This window comes from Aptenodytes forsteri, unplaced genomic scaffold (genome assembly GCF_000699145.1).
Source record: "Aptenodytes forsteri isolate BGI_AS27 unplaced genomic scaffold, ASM69914v1 Scaffold177, whole genome shotgun sequence".
Lineage (NCBI taxonomy): Eukaryota > Metazoa > Chordata > Aves > Sphenisciformes > Spheniscidae > Aptenodytes > Aptenodytes forsteri.
The window spans coordinates 229,480-246,241 of NW_008795020.1; the positions used below are offsets into that span (position 1 = coordinate 229,480).

The 16,762-nt window shown below is 42.6% G+C and overlaps 1 protein-coding gene across 1 annotated transcript in view; it reads right to left on the reverse strand.

Annotated features, from left to right (window-relative positions):
• The window catches only part of AIDA (axin interactor, dorsalization associated), a 31,838-nt gene that overhangs the window by 13,045 nt on the left and 2,031 nt on the right, over positions 1 to 16,762 (reverse strand). Inside the window, exons 3-5 of the mRNA XM_009275756.1 lie at positions 13,163 to 13,232; positions 5,845 to 5,898; positions 3,578 to 3,632 (exon numbers count right to left, since the gene is read on the reverse strand). Coding sequence (XP_009274031.1) covers positions 3,578 to 3,632; positions 5,845 to 5,898; positions 13,163 to 13,232 — 179 coding nt within the window. The remainder of the gene's footprint in view (positions 1 to 3,577; positions 3,633 to 5,844; positions 5,899 to 13,162; positions 13,233 to 16,762) is intronic.

Sequence of the window (16,762 nt, forward strand, 5' to 3'; positions counted from 1 at the left end):
GAGCACTAGATTCCTCTCTCTTCCCAGTAACCAATTTCTCTCACTACATGAATGAACATCCTCTAAAAAAACCCTCCTAGTAATTCATTTCAGCCATCGCTAGAGGGCACAAAATACTCCACCGATGCGAGCACAGGAAAAAGGCAAACAGTCCTACAGCGCCTAAAATCTTGATGCTGCCTGGAGGCAGAGCTGAGCAGACACCCCTCTGCCACAGAGCCGCAGCCACGCACACGGGCCTTGGTGCCGGACCTGCCCACGGGAGTACGCTGCTTTCAGACATCCCGGGGGTGTTGGTAACAAAGGTGATGCTGAACGTTTAAACACTTCTGGAAACACCATCCAGAATCTCTTGTCTTTTGCCGCAGAAAGCGGTGGATCAAGTTTTTAAAAGGCCTTCAACTCTCTCTCATCACCAATAGCAAATACTTCTGCAAAGTTGTAATATGGCGATTCACTAAAGCGCTCCTTTAAACATCATCAGGGTAAGAAGTGGCTCTACAGCACTCAGGCTGGTGAAATACTTATTCAAGGTCACTGAGGAAAAGCAAACCAATAAAACAGCAATGCAACAATCATCCTTTGAAGAAAAGGAAAATCCTCTTTACACCTATTACAAGTGCAAGTTTCAGCTGATTTAAGTAAAAACAACCAGATCACAAAAAAAAAAAGGTTACAATGAACAGGAATCTCCCTTGCAATACTGCATAAGACACCTAAGCTTTAAGAGGTTGGTTTGCACTTTTTCGGGTTTTGTTTTGTTTTTAAAAAACACACATCACCTCTGGGAGAAAGAGCACTTCCCCTCTGTAACGCTGCTGCTGAGAACACGATTCACAGAAAGTTCTCCATGTGTGTAACTAATGGGCAGATCCCAGCATCGTGGCCTGCATTTATGTTGCTTTTCCAACAGAAATCTCTTTAAAATAGTTCTGCAGGCTCTCACACAGAAGCTGCCTTTTCTTTTGTGACGTTGGACAAAACCACGTTGATTTTATCAGCAGTTGGCTCTCTCTTGAAAGATTTCAAAAGAAATTATCAACATGAGCAGTAAGACCAGTGTCCATTTAGATTTTTAGTGAGAGCCTATGATAACTATACTGATTTTTTTTAAATAGACAACACAAAATAATTCAGGTATCAGGCTCCCCAGCACAACCCAGTATCTACTTCTCTTATAACACATATAGACTGAGTTTGAAACTAGTGGCTTAGTGGCTAGAATTATCACACACGAACACAGGCACACAGGATGTCCCAGCCTAACCATTTGTAATACGTATTATAACACTGGTATAAGCTTTCACAAGAAAAGGATTTGTGAGATCCAGTGCGTTAGCAATTATTTCACAGTGTAGTCTCAAAAGAACTATTTGTATGTATGGACCCTCCTGTAGCATTATTCTAGCACAGAAGATTCAGTGACAAATCCTATAAACAAATAAAACTAGCCAACTGCTTCACTTTCCAAGCAGCGTGAAATGCAAGCTTAAGTAGGAAAAGTTAGAACTTGAACAACACAAGGGGGTGGGGGGTGGGGGTGGGAAGAAAAGGTTAAATCTAAGGGCTTTGGTTGTTATAACAACCCAAACCAAATTTCTCAGCCATTTTGACAGCTTCAGGCACAAAAGTAATTAAAACAAGCCAAATTGTGTGAATAGCTGTTTTCGTTCCACCCTAACAGAATGGCTTGACCTAACAAAGGAACTGCTTATTTGCATTGCCAGCCCAGATTTTTTTAGCTTTTTCTGGTGGAATGCAAGAGAAAATTGACAACACACAAATTTAAACACTTCATGGTGTATTTTATGAAATGGCTGGTGCTGGTCTGATTAAGATTTACTCTATTCCAGATATACTTAAAAACCACAAAACAAAGGCACAATTCAGAGAGAAAGAGGCCAGAGCAATCCAAGTCAGACAGCAGCATTAAGAACATCAATGTTCAATTGTTGTAGAAGCACCCGTTCTCCTCCAAGGAAAATAACTCAGTGTCTTTGAAAACTGATGGCCACACACTCTTCCTCAGTTTTAATATAGTTGCTTGTTGTATGAAGCATGGGCTGAATGTGCTTCACACTGTTGAACAGTTTTTTGACAGCTAAAAATCAATCCCCTGAGGGAGGGCAAGATAAGCAACAGGACTATTGTACAGTAACTGAAATTTTGGCTTTTAAGAAAAGGAGGCATTTCAAGGGAAGCTTTATGTCTGTTGTCAGAATGCAAACTCTGACTAAACCTTCAATAGTCACTTCCTTTGATTTGTAGAACAGTTTGACCAATTAAAATATGATTCCTCTCCCTCTTCCATCGTTCAATCACTCATAGGGCATTTGCACAACGGAGTCTAAAATCCACAGTCATTAAATGATTACAACATTTTAAATACTTTGTAAACAGAAAGCAGGAGTATCTATAGAAAATAATCCCAAATCAGAGGATGCAGAGGCCGGACATGCAATATACAGATTGAGAAAGACCTAGTACTTCCAAACACATAGTTAAACCCTTTCCTGAGTTTGGTCTTCACAGACCTAGCAGTATTGTAACGTACCTTCACTTTCCATTTCCAGGGAACAGTTTAAAAGCATTTGGACTCTATGTTTTGGTAGAGACATTAGGAACCTCAATTCAATGCCCTGCTTCTTGACAAGCATCCCTGTAGGATCCTGTGCCAGTTACGTAGAGAATGAGAGTGCAGAGAAGCTCAGCTTATTCATGAAGTGGAAACACCTGCCTGCCCATCATGTTTATCCCCAACATCCCCCTTAATGGTACAATTGTGATGGGAGCAAAATAAAACCAGCTTTTGCCAGCTGGTTTTAGAAGCTCTTCCACATCTCCTGTTCCCCAAGAATAGCAGAAACATTAGCATTCAGGATAATATTGCTTAGATGTGGAAGCTCTGATCATAAGGATGCTTTGAGAATAAAGCAGCCAGTGTTACCGTAAGGAAAATGTAGCAGATAAATAGATACTTCCTACATGAAAAAGTTATTTCTGGATTGACATACCAAGAACTGACCCAGGATCAGTTGGAACAACTTCACACAAAACCCTTCAAAGACTGACTCACATCCTCACTGTGACTCTTAACTTCGTTAGTCTGGTAGCATTACGGTGGTAGGTGACAAGTGATTGGCTACCATGAGCACAAGTTAAATATTTTCACAAGAAAAAATAAATTTCGTGCTGCAAGGAGGAAGACCAAAAAGTGTTGAAATTCAGTTCAAATAAGAAATGTGCAGGTAAATTTTCCAGCTGATTATATTCTGTACTACTGATAGCTTAAACTACTATTTTGTGCAAAAATTAGCAGCACCCAAAGATTACTTATTTGAGAATAAAGATGAAGACGTTATCTGAAACATTAGGACTACTATACTTTGAAGTTACCCACATTGCATTCCTTAACACACATCAGGTTTTGTCTATGTGGTAACAGATATTTGGAAGAACCACCTAAAACCAGCATTACTGTCAAACCACATTGTGGTCAGTCAGTATTTGTGCCGCTGTCATATTTTCCACTGTAATGATAAATGTCACTCACTTAAAATACAAAGATACTACTTACTTGGTTCCAACTTCTTCAGATCCTCAAGCTTAAATTCATCCTGCGATTGGGTGGACTAGGACATCACAAAGAAAGGGTTAGAACTTAGTATGCACCTTCCCCTCAGACAGAGCTACCAAATCTTAGAATAAGCATGCAAGGTGCTTCCTTTGTTCAAGCAAACCAAGTTACTTCAAAGCTACGTCCTAAAAAAACCCAAACAAAGTCTCCCCAACAGAGGCTAGGTTCACCCCCAAAGTCTCCCCAACAGAGGCTAGGTTCACAGGTGAGGCGGAAAGTACACTACTTCTCATTCATTGAGAACAAACTTATGCCATGTTCCAAGCTCTAATGCAAGGTAAATATTTTTAAAGCGACTAGTTGGTCTTTCATACCTACTAGACACAGGAACGTTAAGACAGAGGGATGTTTTAATTCTTCCCCAACCAAGTTGTTCTGAAGCAAGATCAGCTGTAAGACTGCAAAGGGATGTTCCAACAGGAGCATTCGCAGTTCAAGACTGTTACACCCAACATTGTAACACTGGCAGAAATTACAGTATACAGGATAAGCTTGACAGAACACTCAGCTAAGAGCTCACTGCAAATGGAAGAGGGATTCCCACCTCTCCTTTCTCCAAGTCTGATGATGCAGTTTCCTCATTTGGCTGTAGCACATGTCTGCTTCTCAGTAAGCCTATTTGACTTACTAACTCAACAGAAAAGTTTTTAATTTTTTATTCTGAGGCAGTTCACTGACAGTTTGGCAAGCTGAACTAGCCTATTCTGGGATTACAAGTGGCAGAGCTGGCATAAGAAAAGTGGTGCAAATAAGAGGATTGACATCCTCTTTTAGGATGAGGATCAGGTCTTACCTATTGTGTCATTGCACCCTTGGCATCTCTTAAGATTACCCATTGTTTTCAACATTTCTTTAAGGCCTGATGGGTTTTTAATCTTGATTTTGCCCAAGTGTCAACAGGAACCTTCTGCAAGACTACAGAAAGACAGTAAAGCAGCTATACCCACACTATTAGAAGAATGGGAAAAGGTGACCACGCTCACTAACTGCTTTAATCTCTGCTAAGAAACCTGCAACAAAACTGCAGCAAGTAAAACACTCCCCAAAGTGAAGTGGATGAGAAGTTCTAGTACCCTCACATGAGGTTATAAAAACCTTGAGTTACTGCTGAGGAACCAACAGCAAGGAAGGCTGTTCTTGCAAGACATCATCTCTTCAGTTTGGCAGGTTATGACATTGCTGCATCTTCTGCTGTTGCTCTGAGATGTGACCTGACCCATGAAGCTGTCCCACAATGGAACACACCTGCCCTCGTCACAAAATCACAGTGACTCAGAACAAATGCAACGCTGTTCAAACACCCCAGGTTAGATCAAAATAGAAAGACAGGTAGAGCTAACCAAATAATTCTTCAAACGCTGCACAGCCTTGAGACTGGTCAGCCCCCACCTCATTAGTCCAGCTCCAGCATGCTGCCTAAACTGTCACCGTATCCCAGCCTCTCAGACAATTGAAGGCAGCACAATGGAGCTGCTGCACCTTGTACAGCAACATGAAGTACTCAGGAGCGCTGCTGTGAGTAACTTGATGCAAAATTTGCCTGTCACCATTTTCTGTTGGTAAAGAGGTGATCCAGTAATCCAAACTTCGCTTCAGTTGATTCACCCCTCCCCCATCCACACTCTGTTGGAAATTTCTCTGACTTCCCTTTTGTTTTGGGGATAAGATTGTGCTGAGAGAAAAAGAAATTCACTTCCATGACATCTACCTTCAGTCCAGGAAAAAAGCCCAAAGAGTCGCTTCTAAATCATTATTTTCACACACTTGCCTAAAGCACTGGCAGTTTTCATGACTGCTACAAAGTCATTTTTATTCTACACACACATTCTTCCTTGCGCTGTATTATGATTTGTGAAGCGGCTGAATTACTGCAAGGGTCACTCCGGGAATCTTTTCACCCTTGCACACAGGTTAGGAAGACAAACTAATCAGTTCTGAAGGAGGAAAATGAGGCAAAGAACCAAAGACATGAGACCTGCAGTTAAATTCCTGTACAAACCCTAATACATGCTTATATAAGCACTTAAAGGTTTTTAAGGCAGCCACCTGGAGCATCATGTTGACAACCTGGAAAGTCTAAGTGTTCAAGGGTTTGTTCACTCTGTTTGCACAAATTTTGCTATGTCTGAAGACACTAAACTAACTTTAAAAATCTCTACAGTTACTTATCACTAAAGTATGAAGTCACATAGGAAAGAGAGCTATACCTGTAAAGCTGCACTTCTCAGTTCCAAGCATGTTGCAATTTTAGCTATGGTTTTCTGAAAGGGAAAAAAAAAACAAAAACAAACCACAAACTTAATTTAGTACTGAAACTGTATTCTTCCATATTCACATTTTTTAAAAATATAAATACAAACAATTGCTTTTTCTTGCAAAGATTTCAGGTCTATTATTCAGTACCAGATCATTCAGCATCAAAAGCTTTTTTATACACAAACAAGATTTTCTGAAAGCGCAATAGATTAAACAGACATCTGCCAGTTAAGTCCCCTCCCACAGCTCATCAACACAGATGGGGGTCATTCACTCAGCAGAAACTGTAATAATGCCTACCACATCATAAATTGTTTATAAACTCAACTGCTCTGAAGTGATAGCGGAGAGAAAAAAAAAAAATCCAAACCAACCAGTACATTACTTTTTGAGAACTCGAGTGGTTTGCTCTAATTTGCCCTTCTAGGAGTCATGTCTACAGTTCCTCTATCGGGCTTACAAACTCAGCAGACGAAGTCAGCCCTCCTCAGAAGTTACAGAAGCCCAGTATCTCAGCACCAAAAAAACACGGTCCGCTTTTGTGGGTTTTGGTGGGAGAGGAAGTATAAAGGCGGATTATTTTTCTAATTTTCTATTTTTGTAATTTCAAGACATTTAAACTCTGAATGAAGCATGAAATAGATTCTTTGATTTAAACTTGTCAGCTATCTAAAATATCCCTGAGCAGAACTGTGAAGTAATATCTCATTTTTATTCGAAAATGTAGAAGAGAGGGAAGGGCTTCAAAATACCCCATTACTAGGAGTCTTACTTTGAAGACAGTGCTACTTAAGCTTTTATGTCTCACAAAGTAAGAAGCTCCCGCAACAGTCACGCTTGTTTCTATTACTACCAGCTGACAAAATCAAGAGGAATTCAGACTTCCATAACTGACATCAAGTGGACACAACTGCATGGTGTATTTTACCTCGCTTGACCATCACAAGTTTATTCATTAACTAAAAGGTTTTAGTGAAGAAAAACCAAGTCTATCTGCAGAGATAAGGGCCAAATATAATTCAAAATGCTCTGTGGAACATTTAAAGGGCAAGAAAAATAGCAACAATGAAGCTATAAAGAAAAGCAGGTTATTTTCAAAGTAAGATTTCCCCTCAGAAAGAAGATAAAAGTTGAAATACGCACCTGTAACTCATTCTCTCCTTTTAAACCAAGCAGTATAAAAACAGCTCCCCCCAAGCTGGATGCAAGGGGAGGAAACGATTTCCTAGAGCACAACTCTAGCATCAAAGAGCTTCAAGAGTACGGGCATCTGGCAAGTTATGTGGTATCAGTCAAAAGCCAAAAACTTCCATTTAAAGGAGGGTTACATTTTAGAGCTCCAAGAGGTCTGTGGCAGCAGATAAAAACTAGGCGTGCTTTCACAGCTACCGTCCCCAGTCATCTGCCTTGACTCTCCTGCAGTCAGAACTGCTTCTCGGTCAGCTCCTGGGCCACCACTAGTTTCAATAGGCTGGGCTAAAAGCTAAGTGGCTCCAGTTTCGGTTCACCTTATGCCACACTGAAAGTTGAAAGAGTTCAGGAGCTGAATCATAAGCAGATCAGACATCAATACCTCAAGGGCAGAGCCAACAGCTGGAGTGTGTAAAAGCCTCAGATACCTGATTTTCATCTGCCACCACAGGCTCATCAAAGCTTTCAAAGCCATTTCTCACCACCTGGTATCTCCTCTCGTCTTAAACACTGTTACAACATAGCATTAGCCCAGACTTTACGTCCTCGTAGTTTATATTACTGTCCATTTTATGGAGGTCTTATAAAAAATTCAGTTCTTCTGAGCACCTCCCAGGAAAGTAGCGAGTGATGCGTGTTAGCATAGGACACGTTGTTTTCTCTTGTGCCTAGGATGCAGCATGTGCAGGGGTGTGCTGTTTGGGAATTTTAATACAGAGCAACATGACCATATGCTTGCATGCAACATGGCAGAGTAAAAATATTACAGCTCCTTTTCTGCCAAGGTTCATTTTGTAGTCTAGGTTCAGTCAACAAACTTCTACCTCCCTGAAATAAATTCTGCTATCCATAGCTGGATCTCCAGCATAGCTTGGAAAAACACAGATTTTTGAAAAAGAAAGGAGTACGTACAGTCCTGGGTTCATTTTGACACTTCCAGACCCACACTCCACACGTGGGTGTTGTGAATCTACATGTACCTTCAGGCTGGATGGGTACTGTAGTACCAGGTAGTACTACAGAAGCAGATTCTTCTGTAGTAGACATAGACCTGTTGGAGCGGGTCCAGAAGAGGGCCACGAAAATGATGAGGGGGATGGAACCCCCCTCCTATGAAGAAAGGCTGAGAGAGCTGGGGTTGTTCAGCCTAGAGAAGAGAAGGCTTCGGGGAGACCTTATTGCAACCTATCAGTACTTAAAGGGGGCTTATAAAAAAGATGGTGGCAAGCTTTTTAGCAGGGCCTCTTGTGACAGGACAAGGGGGAATGGCTTTGAACTAAACGGGGGTAGATTTAGACTAGATACAAGGAAGAAATTTTTTACGCTGAGGGTGGTGAAACACTGGAACAGGTTGCCCAGAAAGGTGGTAGATGCCCCATCCCTGGAAACATTCAAGGTCAGGTTGGACGGGGCTCTGAGCAACCTGATCTAGTTGAAGATGTCCCTGCCCACGGCAGGGGGGGTCTATGATTCTCGGTCCCTAGGGTGAAAATGCACTACATCCATCTAATCAGCTGCAGTGTAACAAAAGGAATTCCTTTTTATATTTGAGAACATCTGGAAAGATACATTTGCAAAGGTAGAATCTTAAAGAGGAAGGTGTGAAGTAATGGGTAAAAGAAAGGAATCCACAGGTTCCCTAGGGAAGGGAGGGGAAATCTCTGAGGTTTGACTACAGCTCTAACATTTGCAAAAACCCAGCTGTTCTGATAGTTTGGGTGTTGACTGCTGAGCAGAGAGCATGCCCATTCTGTGTTAGATCAAAACCCCTCCGACAGCACCACAGAAAGAGGGCTGCAAGTTCGCAGGGTGCCAGCACATAGTATCTGTGCCTCACCACGGAATCAGAACATGTAAACAGATTTTCACATGGCTTCTCTTCCCCTCCCTGTCTTACATGCAGAGCATTAAGCCCACACGGTAAATGAGGTCTCAAGAAGCACTGCTCAACCCCTGTCTCCTTTTGTCAATTCACCGATAAGCTCAGCAACATCCCTGTTCCTAATCCTGCAGATGCATAACTGTGTATTCTTAGAACTGCCTGAACTAGGTACCTCCTAACAGGACAAGCAGCAATACAAAATGTGTGTCCTCTGGCTCCTGAGGGCTGAAGGGCAATAATGGCTCTAGAAACAGATTAACTGAAGAGAGTTTGGGAGTCTTAAAATAGTAAAGAATAGGTTTTATATGGAATCTATTGAAATATGGCAAGCTCCCAGCAGGCATTATTCATAACTATTTTTTTAAGGGACCACACCCAACCCAAAAGTTAAAAATGCAGCTAAACACTGCTATCATTTTCAGCTGCAACTATCCCATGCAAAGGCTCATTTTTGCAGCAGGGAAAACATTCTGCATCTCATTAGAAAGAATGAAGCCATCATTAACTTTGCAGTTTAAAATAGTTAAGATTTAGTTTTATGTAAACTCATGATTAGAAAGGGAAAAAGTCAGTTGATCTCGTAGTCAAGGTTTCTTCAGTGCAGTTGTGTGAGTAATGACTGTGCTAACTGTAACGCAGTCAACGACGTTTGCATAAATACAGAGCCAGAGCAGAGTTTGGCTTTAAAGAGAGGTCTAGGCTGTTAGGAGACCAGTAGTTTAATGAATCATGCTAAGACTGTTCAACAGTGCTCTTATTTCAGCAAGTTACCATCGCATAAAAAAAAGCATGATTTTCTAATACTGCCGAAAACTCAGCCTAGCACAAAAACAGTTACTCAAGAAAAGCAACAACTGCGGTTGGAAGAGGGCTTTAAAGGTCAAATTTATTGCATAGAGAACTGGGTGAGAGTAATTATAGCTGGGAGCAAGCTGACAACCATGGCCAAACCTAACTGCAACGATTCATGTAGCAAAACAGTGGTTGATCATGAATGAAGATGGGATTTTTTGAGAATGAAGGTAAAATAAAGAACAGCAGGATGAAGATGTTAAGACTGAGGTAAATCCACCAGTAACTGTATCTGTTAATATTCCATACACGCAGCTTCTAGGTGATGAAATTGTTGCACAGCCTCCTTAAAGCTGTTGCAGGGTGACTAGATTTAAACACAATGACTTGTTGTTTACAGTATTTATCTGCAGAGAAATTATTCAACAAAATTCAGTCATTAATGAAGATTCCAGCACTGTCAATTATCCAAGTCAAGACAGAGCCTTCCCTAAGGACTAAAACTCCAGAATTATGTCCAGCAGCAGATGGAAGACAACAACCCCCCAGAAACTGAAAATCCAGGAACAAACGGCAAATTCTGGAGACTAGTCTGCTCTATCAAGGGAAGTAGCATACAGTGTTTCAAAACAGACTCTTCAGATCAATAGCAAAAAGGCAAGATATGAATATTTAAAAGTCTGAATTCTTACCATAAACAATACATTTATTATAAGATAAATGATAACTGGCTCACAATACGCCTAGGAAAGAAATTGGTGGTATCTGTCAAGTGTTGTTAGATTAACAGATTGTACGATTACATTAGCAAGTAACACACCATCAGTTATGGTGTGGTCCTATCTGCACTGTAACACCACCTGTGATGCATGAAATAAACCCAAACATGGTAAAAGTTTATACAGACAGATGGGGCTGAGGATTTGAACCTAGCCTTGTCCTTTCCCTGTAGCTGTAAAGCTAGTAGTTTTCCTTGGTACAGAGCAGAATCACTGCTGAAATCCATCTTCCCCACAGAGTATGTCAAGTAAGAAACAAACAACGACAGCCTCATAGTAATTCTCAGCAGTGTGTATGATCCTTTGGAAAACAGCTAACTGTAAATCTACACAAAAACTGGAACGATGGTAGATCAAGCAACTGGAAATCATGATTAGCTTCATAGCCTTGCCTTCTCCAATTTAAGAAATTCTGTTCACAGCCTTGGCCAGTAATATCAGATAAGCAAACCCTGAAGTTTACACACTGTTCTACATTCAGAAAAATAAAGAGGTGGCTCTTATATGACATACAGAACCTCAGAAAGACAAGATATTGGGGAAAGAGACTTTCCAGAACCAGGAGGAAATAGCATGCTGGTGGATGCACTGGCAGGAACTTAGTTGAGCAAAAGTAGCTGTTTTGGTATGTAGATTTTTTGAAGGGTGGCGAGAGAGAAGATAGGCTTCTGTTTAATCAAACTGCTTGAAAACCCAGAAGCGTGCTAAACTCTACTTCTACACGCCAAGTGAATGATACTAGCAATGATAGTAATCGGTCATGATAACTAGATTATACCGGCTGAGCTCCTGCAGAAATAGGGAAGGCCAGAACAGCACGGAGCTTAATGTCAGACTAAAAGATTTTGCTGTCCAGAGTTTTAAGTGCTTCTTTCAAAGCAATAGCAAGACTTAATTTTTGTTGTGACTGGTGTTCCTCATGGTAGAGGAGGGAAAGAGAATGTTCTCTCAACAAAATGTTGGGGAATTCGGCTGTGTATGTGGCTAATGAAATAGGCACCACCATTTGATAACCAGGCTCAAAGTTTCAGTGCATCAGCCCCCTACTGATCTGCAAAAAGAAGCAAGTGATATAAATGTCAACCTCTTTTGTAAGTTATATCAGCTTTAGAAACAGGTATTGCTCTGCAAGGATTCAAAACAGCCACCCCTTTCTTTTCAGAAGACTGTTGCCTTAAGACATGATCACAGTTGCACATCTAACATCTGAGGTCAGTTATCTCTGCTTCCTGAGCCCCCCAGGCCTTCCCTCATGGCTGACCTCACTCGCTTCCACAATCTGGTCCAAGGTCCTTTCCACAAGATTCGGGGAACATCTGGAAGCAAAGCCCTGTGTGGTTCTGGTTCCCATACTCACAGGAGATGATGCCTCCAGAAGTGAGATTAACAGCTTTGCCTTCATGAAGTAACCGTATTTTCAAAAGTATCCACAGAGGGGAAACACGCAGTAAAGATGACTATAGCTGAGAATGATGGAGAAAGCTACCAGCAAGGGATAGAGAGCAGAAGCAATCAGAGTAAACAGCTGTCCAACATTAACAAGGCTCCCAAGCCTTCAGGTCAGGAAAGGTGGACCCAGTCCTTCTCCAAGACTATGACTCAGTTTAAGACGATCATGAGCCTCACCACCTTCTTTGCAGAAGGTAAACAGAACATGGAAGACCAGCTCTTTGCTTTTCTTATTGGTACATGTCAGGGAAACAGTTACAAACCACTGTCAGACACTATGTAAAGGTGTATTTCTTTGTAATGCATTTCTCTAAACACATCAAGTTCATCTCCAATTTCTGTAGTCAGGACCTGTTTTCAGGACCAACGTTTCCAAACACAGATCCCATTACTCTAGCACCCTATTACCATAGGTGGGATTCTGGGCTAGCAAATGTCAATCTTCAGGCAACGCCATTGCTCAAACGAGTGACCTTATGACTTGGAAATCTGCAAATACAGGGGTTCTCTAATTTAGTATTCCTAAGAAAAAACACGCCTTTAAACAAGACACAAATATTTAGCAAGGCCTTATATCTCAAAAAGATTTTATTTTGCTGAAAATGCGTGAATGTATGAGACCTCAGCTAGCATTTTCCTCTTAAATCCTGTCACAGAATTGCATTACGATGCTGAGACAAGAAACAGCCTTTTCAACTGAGGGGAGGGAGGAAGGAGCAAAGTAATTTCAGTATTTTGAAAGATTATAAACAAATAACACTCTAAGAGACAAGTAGGGAGTATTCTGCCAGGACCCTTCCCAGTCAGGTGTTACATGTTAAGCTAACATCCTCCTCACACACCCTCAATGTCTGCAGTTCAAGATGTTTTGTATTCAGACTTCACAACATAAATTGTGCTAAAGTTGTATAAGCAAGTTATCAAAAGGTCACCCAAAAAAAGAAACACCCAGGTTATGAAGGACTCCGGCCAGCATGCATGACATTCAATATTACACAGCAGAGCATCTGTCACATCCAATAACAGCAACTGTTTTAGCCATGCTGGGCTCTGTTTCTGTATATCGAGAGAGGAAAAAAGGTCTCATAAGGCTCTGGTCTGCAAGATACAAAGAACCATAGCAGACATCAACATCTACGAGTCAAGCTCCTTGGCTGAGCAAACAGCAATACTCACCTTTTGATCTTCTGTGAATTCCGAGTTGTTGTGCTGAGACTGCGCCTCTTTTTGTAGATGCCTTGCTAATCTGGATGGGGGGGAAAGAAAATTGTAGAGTGGGAACACAACACAGAAACACACACGCATCCCAATCTCCAGAAAACGTGTCAGCCAAAAGGTCCGCAGACTGCTGCTCCAAATAGGTTTTTTGTTTGCTTAGTTGTTTTTTTTTTTTAAACAAAGACTTCTATAACCATGGTAGGCCATACTTAAAAAACCCCAGAAGACGGACAAAGTATGCAACTACATTAGGCAGGAAAGACTACATATATAATGTATCACGAAGGGAGAACAGGTAAGAAGGTCCTTCTAGCCAACAGCCCCTTTTATAAGCACTGACCTTTTTCCTCTCCCCATCCCCTTATTTTATAATAACAAACTATACCCCCTGTGAAGACCCACTGTGGTACAAGCCCACATGCATTTCAGGGGAGAGTTTGAGGCAAGTCGGATTGCCAGGAGGTGCAGGTGCCGGCACCCTAAGCAGCAGCCGCACGCTCTCCCAGCGCTGGAAGCCAGGCGCAGGGCCGCTTGGCCCAGGCTGCTGGGGTGTATCAGCTCACATTTGTGCCTGTCAGCATCACATGCGGAGCAGGGACCCCACCCCTTGTCACCACGGAGGCAGGAGTACCAAGGGGTTTGGAAAGTAACAGTAAGCAAACAGCTCAAGAAAGCGAAAGGAAGCTAGAGAGGGAAGCTATGGGAAGAGTTACAGTTTCCGTCCGGGGAGGAAGGAGAACATTAAACAAGCAAAACCTCTGGGCAATTGTTGCCATTCCCTGTAAATAATTTTTTTTTTTAAAGCAGAGGGGGAGGGGGGGACAGGGGGTTGAGGGGAAACCCAGGGACAGCAGCAGTACTCCGGGCATCGCAATACACTTCCGTCTGGAACCTCACAAGTTTGCACTGTTAAAGCTGGTCGCCACGACTGCAGTGGGGATTAGCCTGGTTTTTGGGGGGGTTTAAAATACATACACCAAGATGTATATACCACAACAGATTACCGTCAAAGCCTGTGTCAGAAACAAAAATTGGAACTCAATTATTTCTTTGCTTTTCCTAAAAATAAACTCTCTTAAAAAAAAAAAACCAGAAGGATTGAGGCCACTATAGTTTTTAATTAGCACCAGTGAAAACACAACCAAACAGGACAAGGTAACTGCACTTTAATTAGCCAGTGAAAACACAACCAAACAGGACAAGGTAACTGCACAACTTGGCATTGTCCCGCTTCACAAAAGGGGAAAGATGGTGGCTGAGAAGAGACAAAAAGCACAAACATGCTTGAACCCAAATGTACACTCCTTCCCTACCGCTATAGTTTTTAATTAGCACCAGTGAAAACACAACCAAACAGGACAAGGTAACTGCACAACTTGGCATTGTCCCGCTTCACAAAAGGGGAAAGATGGTGGCTGAGAAGAGACAAAAAGCACAAACATGCTTGAACCCAAATGTACACTCCTTCCCTACCGCCCCGTTGATAGGACACAAGGGACATACAGAAAGGGCATTTAAAAATAACAATTTAAGAAAACATATCACCATAGCAGCAATATGCCACCCACAACAGGCAGCATCACAGTATTAACATTTCTGCAAGCATCAGTAACACAACCCTCTTTCCATTTGTCACTAATACAAAAAAACCACCCTAATCCAAATAAGTGCATCTGGCATCCCACTTGAAGCTTGTTCAAAGTCAGATCAGACCAAGTTCCACAGATGGGGACTTTCAACAGGGAAGGCACTGCCGACAGCTCGGAGGGCTCTTGCACGAGTAAGCACCTGAATGAACGAGGGCCAATCTTTGCACCAAGCTTCCTGCACTTCCAGAAGTAACAAAGACCTGAGCATATGTAGGAGCCTCTCCCCAGCCTCCCTGTGTTGATCAGTACAGACCTTGCCAATGTTAGCAGCACCTGGCCAACTGCAGCAACACACTTGTTCATCCCATCTCAGGCTGCCATTTGAGAAGGCAACAGCATAAAGCCATGCTGTTATGTCTCTCCAGAGCTACAGGTAGGTATCTTGCCCTGTGCTTCTTAACTGCAGCTTCTACCCTATAGATTGGAACTGTTATTAATTTACCTGCTATACCTAGAAGAAGCAGATACACGCACTGAAAAGGTTCTGCTCCTCCCTAGAAAATATCTCCCTGTAATCCTTTGATCTTCTCTCCCCTTTATTCTCCCTCCTGGAACCACAGAGTTCATCTACTGATGACTATTCAGTAGAAACCTCACTGATAAAGCTTGCAAGAGCAGCTTACAATATTACTACCCAAGAAGAACCTTCTTATAGAGATATCACGCTGCTCCAAAGTCAGAATAAAGCAAGGGCACGGAGATCACCTCAGTTCTCGTCAGATACAAGTGATGCTGGGAGGAAGGGAACAAAAGTTGTACTTTGACTCTGAAACTGGACTGTTTGCAGACATTTAGTGACCTTACTTCTCAATGAAGCAAGCTCAGAACTAGAAGCCTGAAGACTTTTCATTCTGAAGAAACATCATTACATGAAACTGACTGCTGAGACTGCCAAGACGGTTTGAAGCATTAGGATCCTACTGGACTCCTCGTAGATGTCCACATAAGGGCAGTTATTAAAAATATCTTCTTTTACTTTCTGATGATTGTTTTTTTCTTCTGAGATACAGATCTAGAAGAGAACTTCTTTTCATCCCTGTTCCAAGGTCTGTAGTAACAGCTTGCCCTGCTCTAAAGACCATCAGCAAACTGCAAATAACTGAACTTGCATCATCCTGTCTGGTGAGTGAATGAAATGATGAGATTATAGCATCTCATGACTATGCTGTACCCGGCCAGCAGCTTAGTTACTCTGAATGGCAACCGAACTGGTAGCCACTGTGGTTACAGCCCATAACTTGAGTAGTCCTGAATACCACTAGAAGATCTCTTGGAGAGCATCTCTTCAGCTGACTTTCTGTTGGGGAACAAGTGCAAACCCTCTGGACCTCTTCCAGAAAATTCACCGTAAGAAACTTAGCCCACGATACTCACATTACAAGGAAATAGCTTTCATCTTCATGGTGAACAGAGTAGTAGAGGAGAGCATTTGACTAAAGCTACCAGGTGTGTTTCTAAGGATACCATCAACAGTGCCAATACTTGTTTGATACCAAGGGATTCACGGACAGTGTGGTCTCCCCCGGTGAGAGAGACTGGGTTGCTAACCGGGGTCGCTCCAGCCACTGCCCTCCCACCATCAGGTTCCCCGCGCTCCCACCCCGGTTTCATCGGGGGTGAAACGCACAAGTGTGCAATGGACCAATTTTCACCCTGAAGGGTTGTTTGGGGTTTTTTGGGGAGTAAGGCTGATGCTTCGGCAGCCCATTCGCCTCAGCCGGGTCCCCCCTGCCCCACAAGCACGGTGCCCCGGGGGACAGGGCGATGGGCTGGGGTTACCCCGGGCCACCGGTGCCCGTGGCCGTGGGGCTCCACCAGCGGGCCACCCCGCAGCCGGGGGCCCGTGGCCGTGGGGCCCCACCAGCAACCAGCCTCGACGGCCAGGGGGCCCTGCAGCTCCACGCTCCAC